General features: G+C 42.3%; 2 protein-coding genes across 9 annotated transcripts in view; one reads left to right on the plus strand and one right to left on the minus strand.

Moving 5' to 3' along the window:
- The window catches only part of GPCPD1 (glycerophosphocholine phosphodiesterase 1), a 45,791-nt gene extending 29,425 nt beyond the window's left edge, over positions 1 to 16,366 (minus strand). The window contains exons 1-5 of one of the 8 annotated variants that reach the window (XM_071581991.1): positions 16,231 to 16,366; positions 14,569 to 14,661; positions 7,521 to 7,611; positions 3,110 to 3,194; positions 2,130 to 2,214 (exon numbers count right to left, since the gene is read on the minus strand). In XM_071581991.1, the coding sequence (XP_071438092.1) occupies positions 2,130 to 2,214; positions 3,110 to 3,194; positions 7,521 to 7,569 (219 nt within the window). In that variant the 5' untranslated portion in view covers positions 7,570 to 7,611; positions 14,569 to 14,661; positions 16,231 to 16,366. Of the gene's footprint in view, positions 1 to 2,129; positions 2,215 to 3,109; positions 3,195 to 7,520; positions 7,612 to 14,568; positions 15,063 to 15,090; positions 15,184 to 15,470; positions 15,669 to 16,230 lie in introns of those variants that run through there. The other 7 variants (XM_071581993.1, XM_071581992.1, XM_071581997.1 and 4 more) reach the window with 7 other exon arrangements.
- Positions 16,367 to 17,308: 942 nt separating this feature from the next.
- The window catches only part of CHGB (chromogranin B), a 102,125-nt gene continuing 98,122 nt past the window's right edge, over positions 17,309 to 21,311 (plus strand). The window contains exon 1 of the mRNA XM_071581988.1: positions 17,309 to 17,333. The gene's annotated coding sequence lies outside the window, so the exon portion shown is untranslated. The remainder of the gene's footprint in view (positions 17,334 to 21,311) is intronic.

Raw genomic sequence — 21,311 nt, forward strand, 5'->3', positions numbered from 1 at the left:
CACATATCACCCCCATCTTTGCCATCATGTCCAACTCAAGCACTTTCACAGATGCAGATGCTATAGAAGGGAACACCAACTTCTACTAGACCTGTCTTCAGCAGGATTTACTCAATTATGTGATGTCAAATTAATATACTGAGATTTAAAGGTATGTTAAAGATTACTCATTTATCTCTTCTTCTACTACAGACCCTGACACACAATATTATGTTGATATAAAAAGTTAACATTGTCTGAGAGATCATACATTGCAAGCCTGTCAAATTCAGGAGATTAATTACATGCAATGCCTAATTTAAAAAAAAATCAGTGAAATACAGAATAATTCAACTTAAAAATATCTTTTCCTTATCAGATCTGTTAAAGTTCTCCATATACTATCACATTTGCACTATATGGTGCATAATACTCCTGTTAAAAGCAAATCCTACTTTTAATCATTCTTCAAAAATTTACAAAAAGTAGAAATTAACATTGTATCTGGACTTCTTTTTTTCAAAAGACTTTATGTTTTAAGAAATAAAGTCCTGTGCACTCAACAGGTACAAACTAAAAGGATAACCCTGTACCCTGGCAATTCACATACTTTGCTTTGTAAGGTGGTTTTCTTTTTCCTGGTTTTTATGTACAGTAGCTCTTTATGCTGGTATTCCATAAAATTTATACTTACCTTGGCAGACTCTGCATCACACGGTACATAAAGTGTGCACGATACAGAGCACCTACTTAAAGAAACACACTCACCAATACATATTGTAAACTTTTTCAAATCACAAAACAGAAATTCTATTGTCTATGAGCACATTTCTGCCAATCTCTTCTCATTAATTGCTTTTTTCTATTGTGCTATAGCTTACATTTTAAAATTCTGAGCATTTGCAAAAAAATTAGAAGAGTCCCATCAGAGCTGCTAGACTGTAAGAAATAACCTAGTTTTGGTCTCAATTTGACTTCAGGAAAAGAACTCTATTACCTGCCTTCCCTTCTTTTGCCTCAAAGTACCAATTTAAGTATCAGGTTCAGTTAGGCCATCTCACATGCTGTAATAAAAACTAGAAATGTGTTTCATTTGAAATTAGTATCCTTCACTGAAATGATACCACTGTCAAATATTTTTTCAGTGAAAAAGAGGCTAGTCCAGCTGACAAACACTTACATGCTCCTGAAATATTTAAAGACAAAGATGAGGTCGTTCTGTAACTCCTTTGCACATTTTGCTACAGCTTTCATAATTCCAATTTCAATGAAGAACTACAGCCCAGGGTGAACAGCTACAGAATATTAAAAGGGTAAGAAAGACAGCAAAAGTTGCTTTAAAATTCTTGCTACTTGTTATTAAGAAAAACAGTTTAAGAGTAGCTGTTTATTTTCCCAACTTGGTCCATTTTTCTGGATGCAGACTCATCCCATCTGAAGAGCTTGGCCCTACCCTGGTGTGATTTATACAGAGCAAGATACTGTTACATACATTCAACTCTAATTCACATACATTCAAGTCACATGCAACTTTTACATCAATACCTATAAAAACACATTTGCATCTGTATTTTAGGGTTTTTCCTCTCCAAGTCATGCAAATACCTATACACAAACATACAGAAAACACTGGGATGCCCTGTTCCTTGTTTCACCTTTCCACTCCAAGAGATCAACATGTTAATTACGCAGCACAAAAGCTAATTAATTAATACTTCTGCTTCACAAAAAAATCTGCAGTGATTTTAAGAAGTGTGGTAATTAGGCAAACTTAAATACTCCTCCTACATTGACCATTTTTCTTCTGCTTCCATGCCTGAGATCCTTGCCTTGCTGAAGTCCATATTCAATCTAACTATGAGAACCTCACCATATCACTTAAGCTTTAGAATAATGTTCAGGTATTTCTTTATCACAGAACTTTTTACAACACTAACACTGGTAAAAGAGAGAAGCCAATTTAATAAAAATAATTAAAGTTAACAGCACATGGTTATGCATTTCCAGAATTGAACTGCTTGTATTTCCACAACTGTTTTAACATTTCATATGTTGCAATTTGAGATGCTCAACCCAGGAAATCTTTTATTTCAAATATGGGAATTTTTACTAGGGATGAGTGAAGTTAAAACAGAAAAGGTTGTACATACCTTAGGTTCTAGGAAGTATCCTTTAAAATATCGATACTGAACAGGAACTCCTCTAGGAAGCTCTACAGCAACTTTCCATGATTTACTGCGGAGAAAAGAACAAACACCAAACAAAAATGTTGCAAAATACAGTATAAAAGCCACCAGAGACATATGTCTAAGTGATATTCTAAAATAACTTCTTGCAGCAATACACTAAATTTTATTACAAGGTAACTTAGCCAAACATGAACAAAACACAACAAACACTTAGAATTAAAACTGCACTTTTTATTCTACAGATATGAAGTGTGCTAACAGAGCAAGGACTTTCATCCTCATTTAACAGATGGGGAAAACATGATGAAATAATTCAGGGAGTCATCCAAGATCACACAGTAAGTCACTGACAGAATTATAAATACCTCTTGCAAGCCGTATTTTCCTGCATCATATGAACGGTGATAAGGTAGCACCATTCTAAGAAAATACTGGACCCTCCATTGCATTTCAACTTTCTTCATGTACACACACATTCCCCCCTTTTAGGAGTTCTAATGCAACTCTTATTTTAAATAATCTTCAGTCTTCTCCCTATCACCGTATAGCCATAATAACTTTTATAGTGTTTACTTATAGTGTTCACTTTCTTTTTAACCTATACATTTTCTGTAACTTGCTGTATAGTTATGGGACTGAGAATTACCTCACAGCAGTTTCTTATTAAAAATACCTACAGCTAACCTACTGAAATTCCAGCCACAACAGAAGCTTACCCAAGTTAAAATTTTTCTTAAACGCATTCTTAGGCATTCAAAATGCTCATGGACAACGCAAGAAATTCTGGAGTTTTACTAATAGTACTTGTAGCTCAACAGCTTACAAACACAGAGTTAGCATAAATTTGTTGCTCCAGAATGTCAGCTGCTTCAGACAGAAGAAAAATCAATCAATTAAAGTTAAAGACACAAAACAAAACCAAAAAACCCACACCAACTTACCGATCAATAGTTTGGAGGGCCACAGCAACTTGTGGATTCCAATTTCCCAAAGCGCTGCAGCTCCCACATATTGCAAAAACCTCTCCTAAAAAAACCCAAACAAACAACAGAAAATAACCTACAATTATCATTTCTCCAGTCTATACGGCATTAATAAGTACAGCCTACACGGCAAAACCTTCAAGTATTTTAAACATATATGACAGAATCACCTTTTCAAAAGTCTTCTTTTCAGTTCAGTAAGGAATTTTCCCTCACCCAAAACTACAATAGCATTTTCTTCACGATCATAAGGAATTCAGAGAAAGTGACTACTGACAATCCCAGCCCTTAAAAGGGTTGGCTTCCAAATTGTTCTGAATTAATACTGTTCAAAAATCTTTAGAAATACAGCAGGCAGATTTTCACTGTAAAAGGTTTAATGTCAAGATAACAGTTTTTTCCTAGATACTCTGTATTTTTTAATACCTGTACAGATACACAAACAGACTAAGTAACCTACACATCTAAAAACACAATTCTCTCAAATTCAAACCAACAACTTAGAAAGCACACACAGGAGGTTGCTAGCATTATTCCCAAAGCAACACATCCAAATAATTTGATTCCCAAGAGAAATAAAGTTAATTTTGCTGCTACACTTTCAGCTCTTATTGGATATTAAAGCATAACACTTATATAAAAAAACACCACATGAAATGGTCATGCATACATAAAGACATACTGAATCCAGAAGATTACAATAGTATGTTTGATTCTGACATATCTCAGAGTTAAAGTTAACATTGCAATTTACCTTTATTTTTAATACAAAACCTGCATGTATCTGACTGTAACATACTAATGGAAAGGACAAATTTGTATTTTACAGGGTTTCAACAAGATTTTTAAACACAAGGGGGGAAAAATTTTGTTGCAGAATGAGAAAATATTAAGTTTAAAAGGATACTTAGGCACCACAACACAATGATGCAAGCATTTATGATGGTTATTTCCTGTGCTCAAACAGGGGAAATCAGCAGCAATAGTACTGGAGTCACACTAATCCAAATATACAAAATAAACTATCTGCAACAACTATACACTCCCTTTTACTAAGCCACACATCATAGGTGGAACTTCAAAGTCCAAAATAAGTAAGCCCTTATGTCCCTGAAATTGTATCCATTTTTTCCAAATAAACTAATAAGAGATTCCACCATGACTGTTTATGAAAGAAATCTCTGCAGACCTAGGGGTTGGGAAAAATCTACAAAAGCCAGAAAGCAAGTAAGATAATTTGTTCCTAAAACCAGCTTACTGAAATAATTTTAGACAACATCTTGAACTCAAATTCTTTTTTTAAAAAATCTTTTCTTGCAACTCACTAAAAAGAGCACAGGCTTTCTGGATCCATACTGTAAGCATACAAATGCAGACAAAAAACTGCATTATGAATATATTTACTGTGGAATACACTGCACACAATTGCCTACATCAGGTGCTTTCCCTTTTCCACCCTGTACTGAGGCACATGATGGTTTGCTTTGGCAGGGAGGAGATAAGGGGAGGAGGGAAGACCACCTGAATACAATACAGGTAGAATTTCTAACTGGAGATATTAAAAGTAAGCTAACATTCTTTTAATATCCCTTTAAAATAGCAGTACTTAATACATCTTAGCATACACAGGAGCCAACCTTTGAAGTGTCATTTAAATTGTGTTTCTCTTAATGGGAGCCAGCTTGAATAGCTTTCCAGCCTTCTATTTCAAATAAACATTCAGTCACTACTTCTTACTCAGTAAGGTACAATACTCAAAGGCACCATTTTAATATGATGCACATTCATCCCTAAGCACCCTTCAAATTGAGGATGAAGCAGGATTTGTAAAACACTGCTTAAATTACCTCAGTAAAGGCACAGGTGAAATGCATGATAAACTTCTTTTTCAGAAGCAATTCCAAACGCACTGGGGTTTGTTTTGGTTTTGTGTTTCAAGCTCAAGAGTCCTAAACTTCTCCCCTCCCATTCTCAGGGAATTCAAGGCTACTACTGGTAGAGCTCCTTCAGCTACAGCAAAGAAGCTGCTCTGAGCCTTCTGCTCAGTCCCAAAGATTGCAACAGCTCCACTGATGTTGCAGTCTGACTGCACGGGCCAGCTCTGTGTTAGCTGGGAGCTAAAAGCTCCCTTATTTATTTCATAACAGTTAATCTTGGCCAACAAGCAGCCTCTTGATATGGGACTGTGTCCTGATGAAGAGCTAAAGGAGTCACAAGCCAGTAACCAGAGACAGTCTTCTTTCTGCTAAAATGAGGCAAAAATAAGCACCTCGCACCACAAATACACAAAAGCATGCATCAATGTGTTGGGTTTCATCACCAGTGTTGACTCCAGAAGTGGTTTGGCTACAAAGATGGAGAGTTAGAGCATCATCCCTATGCTTGTGCTGCCTTTTTATCCTGTTGGTCCTTTTACATCAACAGGAAGGGACAGCGATGGGGACACAGGGAGCATGTTAGTGCTCAAAGTGAGGGGTTTTCTCTCACCAACTAACTACTAACCCTAGTAATCTGACAAAATTGGTACATGACATTTCTAAATAAACTGGAAATTCTCCTGTTTGTATACCTGCTGATAGATCTGAAAACTTATCTCTCTTCTTTCACGAGACTGCATCTCGCCACTGCTGCATCTCAAAATTCCTCTCCCAAGTCAAAACCAACAATATCAATACTGTCAAAAGAAGAAGCAACCTTTTGTGTCACCTCTTTATGTTAGACATGTGATAAGTATTTCCAGATAATTCTTTGTAAACAGCTGGTGAGGTGGGATCTAGTTGTCACTAATCCTGCTTTTTGTGGCAGATACTATAAGCACAAGAAAAGTTATCCATCCAAAGTCAACTTTGTTAGTGACAATGCCATCACAACTGTAGAAGCAACAGTGTAAACAGGGCAAATAGAGCATAGCTTGCAATACTCCCCTGTATAGCTACACCAGTGCTTCAGAGTCTCATTTGATCTAAGATTAATATACTCTGATTAATTTTAACATTTTCTCCAGAATACTATAAAAATACTACTCCTTACTAAAGGCTTTATGCCCCCATCATGTGTCACTTTTCAGTTCCCAAATACTGAATCACAAGGGAGAAACACAGGGCAGATGTCAAACTTGTAAAATGTTTTTATCATTCTCTTCCCTACCAACTACAGTAGACACTTATGCCATCTGGTATTTGCCTGTCACAGGAATTTTGCCAATCTGCACATGCTCCCACATTCATCTGCTTCTGTGAGGCAACCATCCATTACTTTTTTGGTGAACTTCTGTGCTGGTTTTGGCTGGAGTTGAGTTATTTTTCTTCATAGTAGTTAGTATGGATTATGTTTTCAATTTGACCTGAGTGTTGATAGCAGAGGGATATTTTAGTTATTGCTGAGCAGTGCTTACAGCATCAAGGCCTTTTCTGTTTCTCACCCCACCAGAGAAGAAGCTGAGCACACACAAGAAGCTGGGAAGGAACACAGGTGGGACAGCTGACCCCAACTGACCAAAGGGGGCACATCTGGAGTTACATCATTTGTCTTCCCAAGTAACTTTATGTGTGATGGAGCCCTACTTCCCTAGAGATGGCTGACCATCTACCTGCAGATGGGAAGTAGCAAGTGAATTCCTTGTTTTGTTCTGCTTGCAAGGGCAGCTTTTGTTTTACTTACTAAACTGCCTTTATCTCAATCCACAAATTTTCACTTTTACTCTTCCAACTCTCCCTCCCATCCCACTGGAGAAAGTGAGTGAGGAGCCACATGCAGTTTAGTTATCAGCTGTGGTTAAACCACAACTCCTTCCTTCAAAGTTCCTAAAGACAAAGGTCAACTTAATAAGCACAATTTGTAAACACTAAATCTCTTGATCTGACACTTTGTGTTCCTCATTTCAGTTACAGAAATTATTTTGCATAGATACAATACTGAATTAAGCTGCATATTCTTTCTGTCCTTAACTCCTAGAAGAGGTCACATCTTGTGAGAACTTTCAACAGGAATGCAGAGAACAAAAACCAGAACAAACACATCAATGAATGCCTAACTATCATGGTTCGGAATACAAATGCTTATTTCCATGGAATAAAAAGATACTAGACAGAAGATTCTAAACTGATCATAACCATTTCAGTTAGCATCAAAATCTCTGGCACATTATGAAATTGCTGGGAGAAAAAGGTAAAATTCGTTCCCAGCTCTCAGTTTCAAATTCCTATGTGAAATTTCTTAATTAATGCATATTACAATTACTTATCATTTTGATATTTGAACTGACACATTCTTTTACCTCTGTGAAAATCAGACAAGACATCCTTTGAACATTCTACGACGTTTTCTTATAGGTAAACCATACATAAAAGAGAAAGCATGATTTGGGTACCTGGTTCTGCTGTTCCTTTTACTTCAAAAGTGACTTGAGAAGAGGTCATATCTGCAGAACTTGTGTCTTAGGGTAGTTGAAATCTCCTACACTGGGACAAAAAGATATTACATTTCAGGAACAATCATTACACCTGTTGCCATCCTAACTAAGACAAAACATAAATCCCATCCCTTCCAGGGAACCAAGCTACTAATGGTATTACTCTTTGAGTGAGCAGTCAAAATAGAAAGCTCTTTAAAACCAGCAGCAGACCCAGAAAACAGCATCCAGTGGCAGAAGACACTGTTGCAACACTGGCACAAAAAAAAAGACTCCTAAGTCAAATACCATACACAAGTATCAGTATCATGCAGCATTCTTCAGTCTTCAGCTGAGATTCTTCAAAACTTTTTAACTAATTTTGCTCCCAAAGAGGCCACTGGAAGTTGTAAGACATTTAATATTACTATACCATCTCTGGCAAACAGTAACTTCTGTCTCATCTATGCTATTCTTCAGCATCCTCTTCAAAACACATGAGAGTTTTTATAGAGAAGCACTACAGCTGCTTGTTCATCACTGCGGGCTCTGCTCCGCCACTTCCAGCCTTTCACAGGAAGCACCAGCAACCAGAAGAACCAGTCTTCAAAACACCACAGCAAGGAAGAGACCTTAGGCCTACAGCCTCAGTTGGTTAAAACTTGGTTGTAATAATGCCAACGTCATGGGTTCAATCCCCCATGTGGGCCATTGACTTAAGAGTTGGAGTCAATGATCCTTGTGGGTCCCTTCCAACTCAGAATAGTCTGTGATTCTGTGATTAGCCAGGACAGTAATTGGAGGAATGACTCTACTTCAGTTTTCTTCTCCAATACATAACAACTTGATAGAAAAAACCCTGGCAGAATCCCACTCTCACCACTACAGTGGAAACATGATTGATGTAACATCTCCTTTTACATTATTTGCAGAAGTAGTAGTCATAGCACAGTCCAAGTACGGATGTTGCTAGACTGTCATCACCCAAGTAAATTCATTTGGACACAGGCTGCAAAATAATTAGACTAATTACATGCAGAATTAACTTTGCAATAGTCTCAACTAATCCATTTCTTTATATCACTGTGGGGGGCTTTTTCTTTGCTTTGGGTTTGGTTTTTTCTTTAAGCAACAAAGTAGAATGTTTTATTGCCATTTTTGAACAGAACAAAAGGGCAGTTTATTGCAGTACAACGTTGGTCAGCAATCCTTTAGTAACAGCTTTAATAACAACATCAAGAAGAACTAACAACAGCTGGAAAAATCTGCCTTTCATTAGCTCTAATATAAGCCCTTGCCTTCAAAGGGCACAGATAAAGGAAGTCAGACAAAATAGTGGGGGGGGGGGGGGTGCGAGGGGAAGGCTCATAATCAAACCTCATCCCTTGTGGACAATCAAAGTTATTGTAGATGTTTTAAACTTCAGACCTTAAATGTTGTGTCTGCATCTTCTCCTACTCTTTCTCTAACTATGGTTGTCTTTACATTCCTTTTTTCTCCTCCCTTATTTCCCTCTCCATATCAAGGAAGATGACTTTTCAGTGGTAAAATGAGAACAAGAAAATACTAGCAACATACATGTTTCTGGTCATATATTCCAATTCTGCAAGTAGCATTTTACAAGTAACACTGCTGTAAACAACAAAATCTTAGACTACTGGAGCTAGAAACAAGCACACTTGATAAGCAGGAATTCCATGAAGGGGACACCCCTTACCAACTTTGTCACATGTGTGTCATTGGGTGGCCTGTATGTTACAGTGACACATTCTAGCATTTATTTTTAGTGGTTATTTCTAGACAGAGAAGCACAACATATTTCAGTGCTGAAACTAAGACTGGACTCACAAAACTGGTTTGGTATGATAAAAATCTCAGCTTAATGCAGAGAATATAAATTACTAGTGTGCATTTATGATGACACTGAAGAGTTATGGCCTTTGCTGCATTCATCGACTATCCTTGCTTGGACAACCTTTAACTGAACAAGAACCAAAGAGGAGAGGAAGTAGGCAAAAATGCCTTTCATAGAATCGATTGGGTTGGAAAAGACCTCCGAGATCATCAAGTCCAACCCTTGGTCCAACTCCAGCCCCTTTACCAGATCATGGCACTCAGTGCCACGTCCAGTCTCAGTTTAAAAACCTCCAGGGATGGGGAATCCACCCCCTCTCTGGGCAGCCCATTCCAATGCCTGATTACTGTCTCTGGAAAGAATTTTTTTCTGATCTCCAACTTCAATTTCCTCTGGCAGAGCTTGAGCCCGTGCCCCCTTGTCCTATTGCTGAGTGCCTGGGAGAAAAGATCAAGAGTCTATAAAGCAGATAAGTGAAAGCTGAAGCCTGCACTCAGTTCCCCAAAGCAAGAACACGCTTTTGCCTTGTAAAAAACCTGCCATTTCCAAAGCCAATGCAACAGGACTCAAAATTAAACTCCACAAAAACGAGTGAGCATGTGTGTTCTACTGCAAATTAACTAACTAACCATCCATTCTTGGAGACAAATCTAAAACCCTCTAAAGCCTATAAAGCTTTTAGCCAATCTTTTAAAAAATCTATGTACATACCTGGAAGACAGCTGTAGACTTTTCTATACTACTTAGCAAAATAATATTTCTTTTCCATACAGCAGTAGTCAATTGTAAAGAGATTTTGATAAACTGACTTTGTAAAATAGTTGAAATTCTACTAAAAAGGCATTTTATCTCAAATACCTACTCAACCTACACAAGGGATGCATATCAGAAGAAAAATTCTGTATCACCAAGTATGGATATAATTTTTCTAGCAGAACTGCAGCTACAGGTATTGCACTTGCAGTTCATTTGGGGTCAAAGCACTACTCCTCATTTTCATGAAACATCTTTTCAAGCAGAGCACTGTATGTAAACTCAGAGCAAGGAAAAAACACATCAGCTTTTTGTTAAGGAATCAAGCATATGTTGTATATTATCATGAACTTACAACAGCATTCTGCACTTGCAAAACATGACACAAAAATATTTTATTTAGAGGGAAAACACCTAAGTTAGCTGTCCAGCTATGAACGGTTTGTGAGAAGAGGGAGTACTTTAATTCCCAAAGGGCAATGGCAAGAAATCTTACACAACCAAATCCTCTGACCACTAAGTGTCAGGCATCTTTTAAGCCCAATGCTCCTTCCCTCAGATTTTCAGCACTGCCTCACCAAAGAAGCTGACAATAACAAAGCCCTCTCTGCTCCCCACACCTGTAAAGATGGATTTTTAGGAGAATGCAAAGAATCCACAGCTCAGAAGGGTCACGACCTATTTGCTTAGGGGAACTGAAACATGTGGTAACAGTTACATTAAAAATTATAAACACTTCCTAATCAGCAAATATTAACAAAGTCAATTGAGGAGACTGAGATCACCCACACAGATATTCATTAGCGCTTCACTAAAAAAAAAATTTAATTGTTTCTCTACCTACAGATCCTTGATTTTACAGCAGAACCATGTTATTTCCCCCAGCACATCATAGGTCAGTCTCTCTCACACTCTCCTCCTTTTGCAAAGCAAACCCCTACCTTTCACAATCTCTGAAGGTTTCCCCAAAAGGACGGTGACTGCACAGTAGCATCACCCTGAGGCCTGGGCACGGACTGACCTACCTTCAAAAGGTAACCCTGACTCAACCAACCTCACTGTATAAAACAGGCTGTCCGTAAGGCTTCTAGATCTCTGCAAGACTTCCAGAGCAAGACTAACAGCCCAGCAGGCAGGATCCTGTGCAATCTTGGTTCCCCTGACACAATACAAGACTCTCTTCATCGTCTTAGACAGGAAGTAAAGCAAATGGTAATCTTACTATTTCATTTTCAATTTTCACTTGCCTTCATATACCCAAAAGTAATAAAGACTTTAAGCATAGTACCCTGCAGGCTAAGTAGAAGAGAAAGAAAAAGTACTCTTTGTTCTAATATTGCTTGTGAAGTTTTCCTTTCTCCTCCTCATGGGCTCCTGAAGGAGTACAAGAGTGACAGCAGTAAATATACTTCCCTAAGCAACAGGGAACTCAAACTCTGCCCTCCCAGATTCTAGAATGGAACTAGAAGATGCAGGTAAGGAAGAAAAGATGACATAACATAATCAACTATTAATGTGCCACAAATTATCATGGAGTCCCTCTAGAATGAGGTAGTAAAGGTCATCATGGATGGGGAAGACCAAAACATTTTTTGGTTGTAGTCAAAAATATACCAGGGTGAGGACCTAATTTACAAATTCAAAGCATGAAGTTCATTTGAACCTTCTGGCTTACAGGTCTGGGGATACATTAAAACCCTACATCACCCTTCAGCTTTAGTGGATTATTCTGCCTGACCTGTACTATGCTTAAATTTCCTTAACCTTTCCAGTATCTTTTAAGAGGTATTGGCTGTTTGCTCTCCCATGTCTTACATACAGCTTTTCAGGTTTAGCTAAATACACACCAAGTAATCTGGGAAAATCCTGGACTGCAACAGCCTCACTTACAATCATTGAACAAATGTCAGTGTCATAAAAATTCTTAGCAGTCATGAAGCCTGATAACAAACTCTCTTTCAATACAAGCGATATTTTTAATAGCAACTCAAACAGGTTTGTGAGGCTGTGATTCTACTGGTCTACAGGCACTGTTTGAAACATTGAGATAAAAAAAAATACCGCTTACAAATGACCTTATTAACAGGTGTTATTTTTAAGATACCTGAGTAAATAAATTTTTATAGGTACCTAATGGGATTTTTCAAAGGTAATTAGACAATTAAAATGAGACAGCTAGGTACCTGGGTGCCAGGAAATTCCTGGAATGCATTTTAATACTTTCAAACATCTGATTTTTAATACAAAAACACTTTTAACTGCTGTATTACTGAATTTGCTAGGTTAGCTGTAGAAAAATTAAGACCATTATATTGGACCTGGCTGAGACAGAGTTAATTTTCCCAACAGCAGCCCTCATAGTGCTGTGCTTTGTACTGGCAGCTAGAAAGGTGTTGATAACACAGCAGAGTTTTGGCTACTGCTGAGCAGTGCTCACACAGCATCAGTGCTGTCTCTCCAACATTCCTCACTATCACCAATAAGCTGGGGGCAGAGAGGATTTTGGGAGGAGACATAGCCAGTACAGCTGACCCAAAATGACCAAAGGGACATTTCAAAGCATATGATGTCTGCCCAGGGATTAAAAAAAAAAAATTAAAATAATGAAGCCCTGCTTCCCAGGAAGTGGCTGGATATTACTTGCTGATGGGAAGTAGAGAATAAAATTTGCTGTTTTCCCTTGCTTCTGTGTGCATGACCTCTGCTTTTGCTTTATTAAACTGCCTCCTGCCTCGACCCATGAGGCTTTTTCCACTTTATTTCCCTTGTCTGACCCACTGAAGAGAGGAATGATAGAGCTGCTTGGTGGGCAACTGGAGTCCAGCCATGGTCAACCCACCACCATCTACGCACAAACAGGCTCTTTCAAAATATTAACATACATTTCATCACAGACCACAGCACACAATCCTAGTACTGCACAAAGTAAATATATGCTCAATTATTTCAAAATCTCTCTCCCTTTTTCTGCATATAAAGATCAATAGGGCTGGAAGTAGAAGGCTGCAGTATTTTTGCTTTTATTTCTTTCATTTCAAGCAGACCTTCTCCACCTTAAGGGAGATTCATGAGACTCACCAACACCCAGGAGAGGTCCAACTCCAGGCTAAAGCAGGGGAAAGATGCCACAGCCGCAGCCAAGACATCTGACAACTGGGAGCACACTCTGGTACAGGGCACCAGAGCCCCTTGCAGCCCCACACATCTGAACACTGCCAAGCACTGCCAGACAAAGGCATTGCACTTAGATTTCACCTTCCTAAAACCTGCACTACACGCAGCAATAGAACATCCACCGTGCATCAGATTTGCTGCTGTGCTGAACAAAGAAGAGACAGTTTCGTCATTTTTACTCACAGTCTCTTGAGCAGAAAAATATCAACTCATGCAACTTTAGACTATAATATTTTAATGGTAACAAGTGAAATCTGATTAATCTTGTAGTACGAAGAACAGATTTTGTTGCTTGTGGTCTGTTCTCACAAGGTATCAGAATATCACAGAATACATCTAAAGTAACAAATTAGGTATGTAATAAAATTACGGAACAATAGTTGACAACACCTGGATTCTAGAACAAGGTTAGAAGATATACTTGTCATTGCATTCACTCTAACAACCAGAGGAGAATTTTTAGAAACAGCATTACAGTATCAATTTCTTCATGTTCACCCAAACAACTAGAAGGTTCTTCCTGCTCCCTCCTTCTCGCCCCCCCCTACTGCACTTTGCATGAGAAAGGACAACCAGAAAGTCAGCAGCTCTCTCATTCTGCATTGCAGTGTTAACACGGAACAGAAAACAAAAATTTGGACGTGCTGTTCTGATTCAAAGGCTGAAATTTTACCAACAGGCTCATACTGACATTTAGAAAGCAACAAAGCCCAAGTGCTACTTCTGAAATAACATGTTAATATATAGCAACAGACAGAAATATCTTTTCAGTGTCCACTTAACTACCCACCAGCAGGGCCAAGTCAGCTCTGATAATCAAACATAGGACACCTTGTTCGGTTATCATACATCCACTTGGGTTTAAGTAACAATAAGTAAATTGTTTTCAGCATTTTGCAAATACTTGTCGACGTATCAGGAACTTCCCTCTTAGCTATGCCACAGCAGTTTTGTAAAGTTCTTGAGACAGACAGGAAACAGCTGGGGCAACTAAAACAGAACAGCATCAGTTTTGATTGCTCTTGGTTGAAGTGCTGTTTCTTATTAACGTATGGCTGACAAGATCTCAGGCAGGTAGCAATTTAGCTCTCTGTGATTATGCTAACATTCCTCACTTAGGAATGACATGGACAAATAACATTATAATGCTCCCCACAGCTCTCAACAAACCACTTTTTTAATGGGTTTCCAAAGCCTATATGCATTTTACTGGGGAACAACCTGCTCTACTGAAAGATTACTTACGTGGCAGTTAAAACTAATAGTATCCAGTCAAGACCAACAGCATTCTAGGGGTTTGTTTTTAGTATCTTCTAGAGTTATTTACAGGAAGCAATGCTAGAACAGAAAAACGTGATAAAAAATAATTTTAATTATCTACTATTTCACTCTTATCATTATCATGTAAAATCCTTTGAAATCAAAACAGCAACACCCTCCAAGACAACCCACTGACTGAAAAGGAAAAAGGAAGCAAAATAGCAGAAGGACTCTGTCCCTCGTTAGGACACAGGTAACTACGTTTAGATTAACTCTTAAAGCCTAGATTAATCTAGAGCTGTCTCACTAGTCCCTACGGTATCAATAACATCAAAGCACAATCAGCATCGGTGCGTTCCTTTAGTCCGAAGCAGAGACAAAGAGCAACGCGGAGCACACATCCCCAACCGCGGGCCGGGCCGGGCCGGGCCGGGCCGAGCCGAGCCGAGCGGCGCCGCAGTGCGCCCAACCCAGCCGAGCGCGCCGCATCTCGCTGCCCGCCCGCACCGACAGACGGACGGATAGCTGGACATTGAACGGGGACTCCTGGCCGCACCGCCGAAGGGAGGCGGCACCGCCCCGGCCTCCCGGCGCTTACATAATGCTCCGGGACCGCCCCGGGCAGCGCTTTAGGCGGGGACGTAAATAAACGGAGCCGCGGGACAAGCCGCGCCCACCGGGGGTAGCCCGAGCCCGGCCACTGCCGCTCCCGGCACAGCACCGCCGCCCCTTAGCACGACCCTGCTCCCAGGAACCTGCGGGCGATGTCCCGCTTCCCAAGGCACGCTGCCCCTCAGGTCGCGGCACACCCGGCCTGCAGCCCGCGGCACCACCTCCCTCAGCGCCCTGCCCGCACCGCGGCTCTCCGGGCGGCGGTGCCGACTGACCTGGTGGGTCTGGGCCCCCGTGCCTTTGTGCGGGGCTGGGAGCGGTGCCGGGCGGGCCCCCCGCCCGCCCCTCCAACCGGGGCCACCGCCCGGGGCTGCCTGAGGGCGTGGGGGAGGGAAGGAAAGGGGATGACAGCGGACGGGACGGGACGGGACGGGACGGGGGACCGCGGCCCCAACCGGTTCCAGCCGCCCCCCGACCGAGCAGGCGGGGCAAGGAGAGACCACGTGACTGCCCCCCGGCGGCCGCACCACTCGACGTCGGTTCGGCCCCGCCTCTCCCGCTCCAGCCAATGGGAGAGCGCGGGAGAAACCGCGCCTGTTCCTCGACGGCAGGGGGCGAGCGGGAGGGGCGTGGCCTGCTCGAGGGGGCGTGCCCTGGGGGCGGGGCTAAGGCGGCGCGGTGAGTGCGCGGGGTCGGGGCAGCGCAGGGGAGGCTCTGCGGGGCAGGGACGGGGCGAAGGAGGCGGCTGAGCGCGGGGCGGGGGGCAGAGCTCTGCCCTGCCCACCTTTCCCCAGGGCCAAGCGGTTCCCCGCACCACCCCCTCCTCCGCACCACCCGCCCTCCCCACAGGTACCTTCCTCCAGAGCGAGCGGCACCGCTCCGCCCAGCAGCGCTCCCGACACCACAGCGTGAACCGACCCCCTCCAGCCTCCAAGGCCTCCCTCAGGAGCACGCACCGACCATCCCTCGCCCCCACGCAGCCCCGCCGCGGCCCTGCTGGCGCCGCGTCCCCTCGGGTCGGCGGCGCGGACTGACCTGTCCGAGTGCTGTGCGGGTCCGCAGCGGCGGCGGCGCTACCCGGGCTCGCTGTGCCGCCGCCCGGGGCCGGCGGGGACGGCGTGGCCGCGCACCGGTTCCAGCTGCCCCCCCCCCGGGCCAACCGGGGGTGACACACGTGACCCGCCCCGGCCGCCGCGTCACTCTCCGCCGCCTGGCCCAGCCAATCGGGAGCGAGCGGGGCGGGCGGGAGGAGGCCGCGCCTTTCCCTGGAAAGCCTTGGAGCGGAGGGAGGGAGGGAGCGAACGGGCGGGGCGTTGTGGCCTCAGTGGAGCGGGGCGCGACCGTGGGCCTGGGGAGAGCTGACAGCTGTGCAGTGGCCTTGCCGACGCGAGGGAGGGCTCCGCTGCCATTTTCCATCTCTCTGAGAGCACCCTGCCCTGGCACCCAGCCTGGGAGCGGGAGCGCTGCCACAGGGACAGGCAGCTCCACTTCCTTGACCTGTCGTTGGGTTGCAATGGCTGTGAGCCTGTGGCATCAGGGGCATGATGGCTCCTTTCGCGGCAGGCACCCTTCCTTGCAGGGCTTTGGTCTCTGTGGGTTTGATGGTGGCCGTCTGTATCTGTGGTTTTGATCTCTGCAGGTGTCCCAGCCCTGCCAGCAGGCTTCAACCTCCATTACCCACAGAAACGGAGTGTGCCAGTGTGCCCTGCCCCACACACAATGCTGAGTTGGAAGGGAGCCACAGGGATCGAGTCTAGCTCTGAAGTGAATGGCCTATACAGGAGATTGAGCCCATGACCTTGGTGTTACTAGCACCAAGTTCTAACCAACTGACCTAATCTCAGAATCACACATCTGCCCTGGGGCTCCCCGGAGCACCCCTGCTCTTGTGCAGGCTCTGGCTTTGTGCACACACATCTGGCTGCCCACATATCCAATCACACTAACAAAAGGACTGTCCCTTCATGGTGCAGCTGAAAACGTGCCTTCACAGCACGGGTGCCAAATCAAACCGTTGTGGCAATGCCCTTGCTGGAGTTCTGAAGCTGCAGGCAAAGTTTAATTGTGATACTTACCTTTGTTTCAGGGTAGATGAGACTGTCTGGTGAAGACCCTGAGGAGACTTGGTGCACTAAAAGGTATTGTTGTGTTTGGGATTACAATTTGGTAACCTTCCTGAGAGCTGATTTCATGACAGTGAGGGAAGCCTGCTGGAATTCACTCAGCAAAGTGTTAGCAGATAAAGGGAAACTGTTTTCCTCTGCATTTTGGAAGGACCTTGTGCTGTGTTTTGTAGCTGAGCTATGAAGTTGTAATAATTTCACCAGTTCTGTCACTCTAATAATAAGCCTGCATAAAGAGTTTGGTAAGTAATTTGCTTCTGCTTTATACAACTTGTGTCAGCTGCAAAGAAACTGTCTTTTGAGTATGCAGAGAAAGCATTTATCTTGCCTTGCACTGGAAATTCGTGCCATTACAAGAATGCTGCTCTGTATTGTCCTTCCATATGTCATTTGAATAGAGGGCTATTTTCCATTCATTCATCCCCTGCAAATGTAGCCATGTTTATAAATGACTTACAACACAGCCCTGGATGTTGTAGGGAAAAGAAATGTTAATGTTGGATGTTCTATATCAGAGAATTGTGTAATGCTTCCGAATTTCTGAGGTCTTGTGCTGGTTTAAAGGTGAACCAGCAGGGGAAATGAACTCACCATGAGAGAGATTATAAGTCAGAGCTAAAATTTAATAATAATATTACAATAACAACACTGACACATAAGGGAAATTGCTTTCAACTCACAAAACCCCAGCAGTATAACCCAGTGTCCTGGGGCACAAACCCAAGGGGGTTTGTTTGCCCTTGTGCTGAGACCCCTGTGGTTCCCCCAAGTCCAGAGCAAAAGGAAAAGAAAAACCTGTTGGTGCAGGCGAGGGCTGTGGTCTGGGCGAGAGCGGTGATCTCCTCCTGTCAAGGTCCTGCTGCTGCTCTGGATCCGACGAGAAGGTCCTGAGGTCTTCTTACCCACCACTTATGTACCCTCAGGGAGCACTCAGTCCCTCCCCCTGGGCGGGGACTCACACAATGGGTGATTAACTCTGGGAGCCAGGGGGTGCTGAGCTGTTGATGGCCCATTAGCAGCTCCGCCCCCCTCAGGCTGGGTGTGAAGGTGATAATGGCTCCCTGGGCAGCTGCTGCTAATGGCCCATTGACCTTGGGGAATGAATAGAGGGGGTGGAATACACAGCTTTGATCACCCCCACACAGGGTTAGCTGGTCCCTTCTGCTGAACTAGGACAGGTCTATATGTGAGTATTGCAAGATCAGAGCACTCTGCTTAAAGGAAAGGTAGGGGAAGTTGTGCATTAAAAGGAAATGATAGCTGAAAGCAGTTTATTTTGAAGTGAAAAAGATGAAATTCCTCTGGGTAAGGAGGATGGAGGGTTGGTGAGAAGTGCCTGTTGAATGAAGTGCCATGGATGTGAATTACTCTACTTACAAACCCTTCGTATTTAAGTGAACATTAGGAGCCATCATTTCTACAAGTGTATTCACCAGTGAGTTGAAGAAAGAGGATCAAGAAACTTCAGGGAAAATACTTTTTAGAAAAGCATTTTTCTTCTTGTTTTCTCTTCCCTGTTTTTAAGATATATTAATTCAAGGAATTTGATGTAAAACTGGGATAGAATAGTATAAGTTTATTTGGAAAGAATGTTAACAGGAATTTCTATGCTGCATTAAGAGGAAACAGCTGGTTCTGAATGGCATGATTTGTCATGGCTATTTTCAAGGGGCAATTAGCTCTTTAAAGATAACTCAAGTTTGCCAAAGTCAGAGATTATGTTCTTCATTCTTCATTGATAAGGCTTTTACACTGCACTACTTCTTGGTCTTGCTGAATGAAACAAAAGCAGCTAATTAGGAACATTGATTAATCTTGAGCTCAGTGTAGAGCAAGTAGGTAAAGAGTGGGAGGCAAATACTGTTCTATATTAGCTTACTTAACCTGAAGAAAGTCTACATTTAATGAAGCCTGGTAGGATACTTGTTTATCTCCTCTTCCTCAAGGAGTTGCTTCAATATGGTTGGATGAGACAAGGTCAGACTTTGCCATGATGCAGCAGGCAAGTCTCAGCTACTCCTTAAGATGAGACAGAACTCTACAGTCATTAGAGCATGTAGATGACTTTATAGAACTCTTTGTAAATATCTATCCAAAAAGTTAAGATTGGTGGTCTGCTTTTCTTGTTAACGTAAATTAAAGAAACCCAACCAAAATCAAAGGAAATGGGGGTTTATATCATAAAACCTGCATTGAATTGAGGTGCTGTTTGCAAAAGTCCCAAAGAGATCCAGAAAGACAAGATGACAAGATCTGTTTCAAGTGTGCAAATACAAACTGTATTCAAGCTATGTGTGCACATGCTGGAAAGCATGTTTTCCTCTTCAGTAAGAATTAATAAGCTTAATAAGAGTTGCTGGTACTTACCCAGTACTGTCTGGCAAAATTATTTGTCTTTGTTCTGGCAAAGATACTGTTGTCATGAAGTCTCTGAGCAGGAGTGAAGGAGCTAAAAGATGCATGCTAAAAAGAAGATGTTAAAAGGTACAAACACTGTGGACCCTGTCTTATAACTGGATCTTACTCCCAGCCCTGACAATGGAGTATGAAGGGGGTTGGAGTTGTTGTGTGGCATAGGTAGAATATCAAAGCAGCATTGGGGCTATACTAGTTGAGACATGAAGTCCAATGGGACTTTAACAGCCTGGGGTTTATAAATAGTAAGATGAATACTTGCCCAAGTGCAGGAAAATAAGGGGTTGAGACTAATGTGTGCAGTACACTGGCAAACCTATACTAAAAGAGCACTAGGAAATGCCTTCAAGGTTTTATGCCCACTTCTGTAGCCAATGTAATATCTTTTTCAGTTGCCAGAATTATAGATTCAACCTATAATCAAGCTTCATTGATATTCCAAGTAGTTAGAAAGATTGTGAACATCAAATTACAGCTGTGCTTCTTCCTCTTTCATAGTATGCATTATCAGTTCCAGTGATCTGTTTTTACTGACACCAGGGCTTGCAACTGATGAAAGCTGCCAATTTAGAAAAATTGCTCTCCCTATTTTACTGCACTTGATTTTTCTGCAGTTGTTCTCAGTCTGGTGGGATATTGTGAGTAAAAATAGCTCATAAAATTACTCAACTGAAGACATAGCATTAGGCATGCAGTATTACATTAATGTTTTTTCATCTTTTTGTAGAATCACTTGTACTTGAAAATGCACTTCTGACCTTTACTCTGCCACTGAGAATATTGCTGTATCATCACCTAATGTGAAATCTGTACAATTTATAGGCACTAAAGAAAAGTGATGCTAAGAGACTGGAAGGCAAGAATAAAAATTGCAAGACAGAATCATGTTGTTAGAGTAGCAAAAGCCTCTCAGTCTCATCAAGAATGATGAGAAAAGATTATTAGGAAAAGGCCCATTGTGCAAAGACATCTTTTCTGTAATGTATCCTGTAATACAGTAGAATATATTTTTCTTTGTGGACAAGGTAGCAGCTTGTCAGGGAGCTTAGGAACACATCATAGAAGTGAGTGATAAGAATTAAACAAGAAGATAAGGTTGTGTATAAAACTTTTTAAATGCCTACAGTGCGGAAGCGTAGAAGGTGTGGATAGAGAGGAGGAATTTTACTCTAGGTCAGATTTCTCTGACTAGGGGAGATTATTGTCTAATATGAGGACCAGGTGTGCTGATAGCAAAGGTGACAACATGTGTCATGGGTTGACACTTGAGAGGGAAGGGATGTCATCCAGAGGGACCTTGACAGCCTTGAGAGGTGGGCCTGTGCAAACCTCATCAAGTTCAGCAAGGCCAAGTGCAAGATCCTGCACCTGGGTCAGGGAAATCTCAAGCACGAGTAAAGGCTGGGCAGAGAATGGATTGAAAAAAGCTCTGAGAAGAAGGACTTGCGGGTGTTGGTGGATGAGAAGCTTAACATGACCTGCCAATATGCACTTGCAGCCCAGAGAGCTAAAGGCACCCTGGGCTGCATCAAAACCAGTGTGGACAGCAGGTGAAAGGAGGGGGTTCTTCCCCTCTGC

Source organism: Pithys albifrons, chromosome 2 (assembly GCF_047495875.1).
Source record: "Pithys albifrons albifrons isolate INPA30051 chromosome 2, PitAlb_v1, whole genome shotgun sequence".
NCBI lineage: Eukaryota > Metazoa > Chordata > Aves > Passeriformes > Thamnophilidae > Pithys > Pithys albifrons.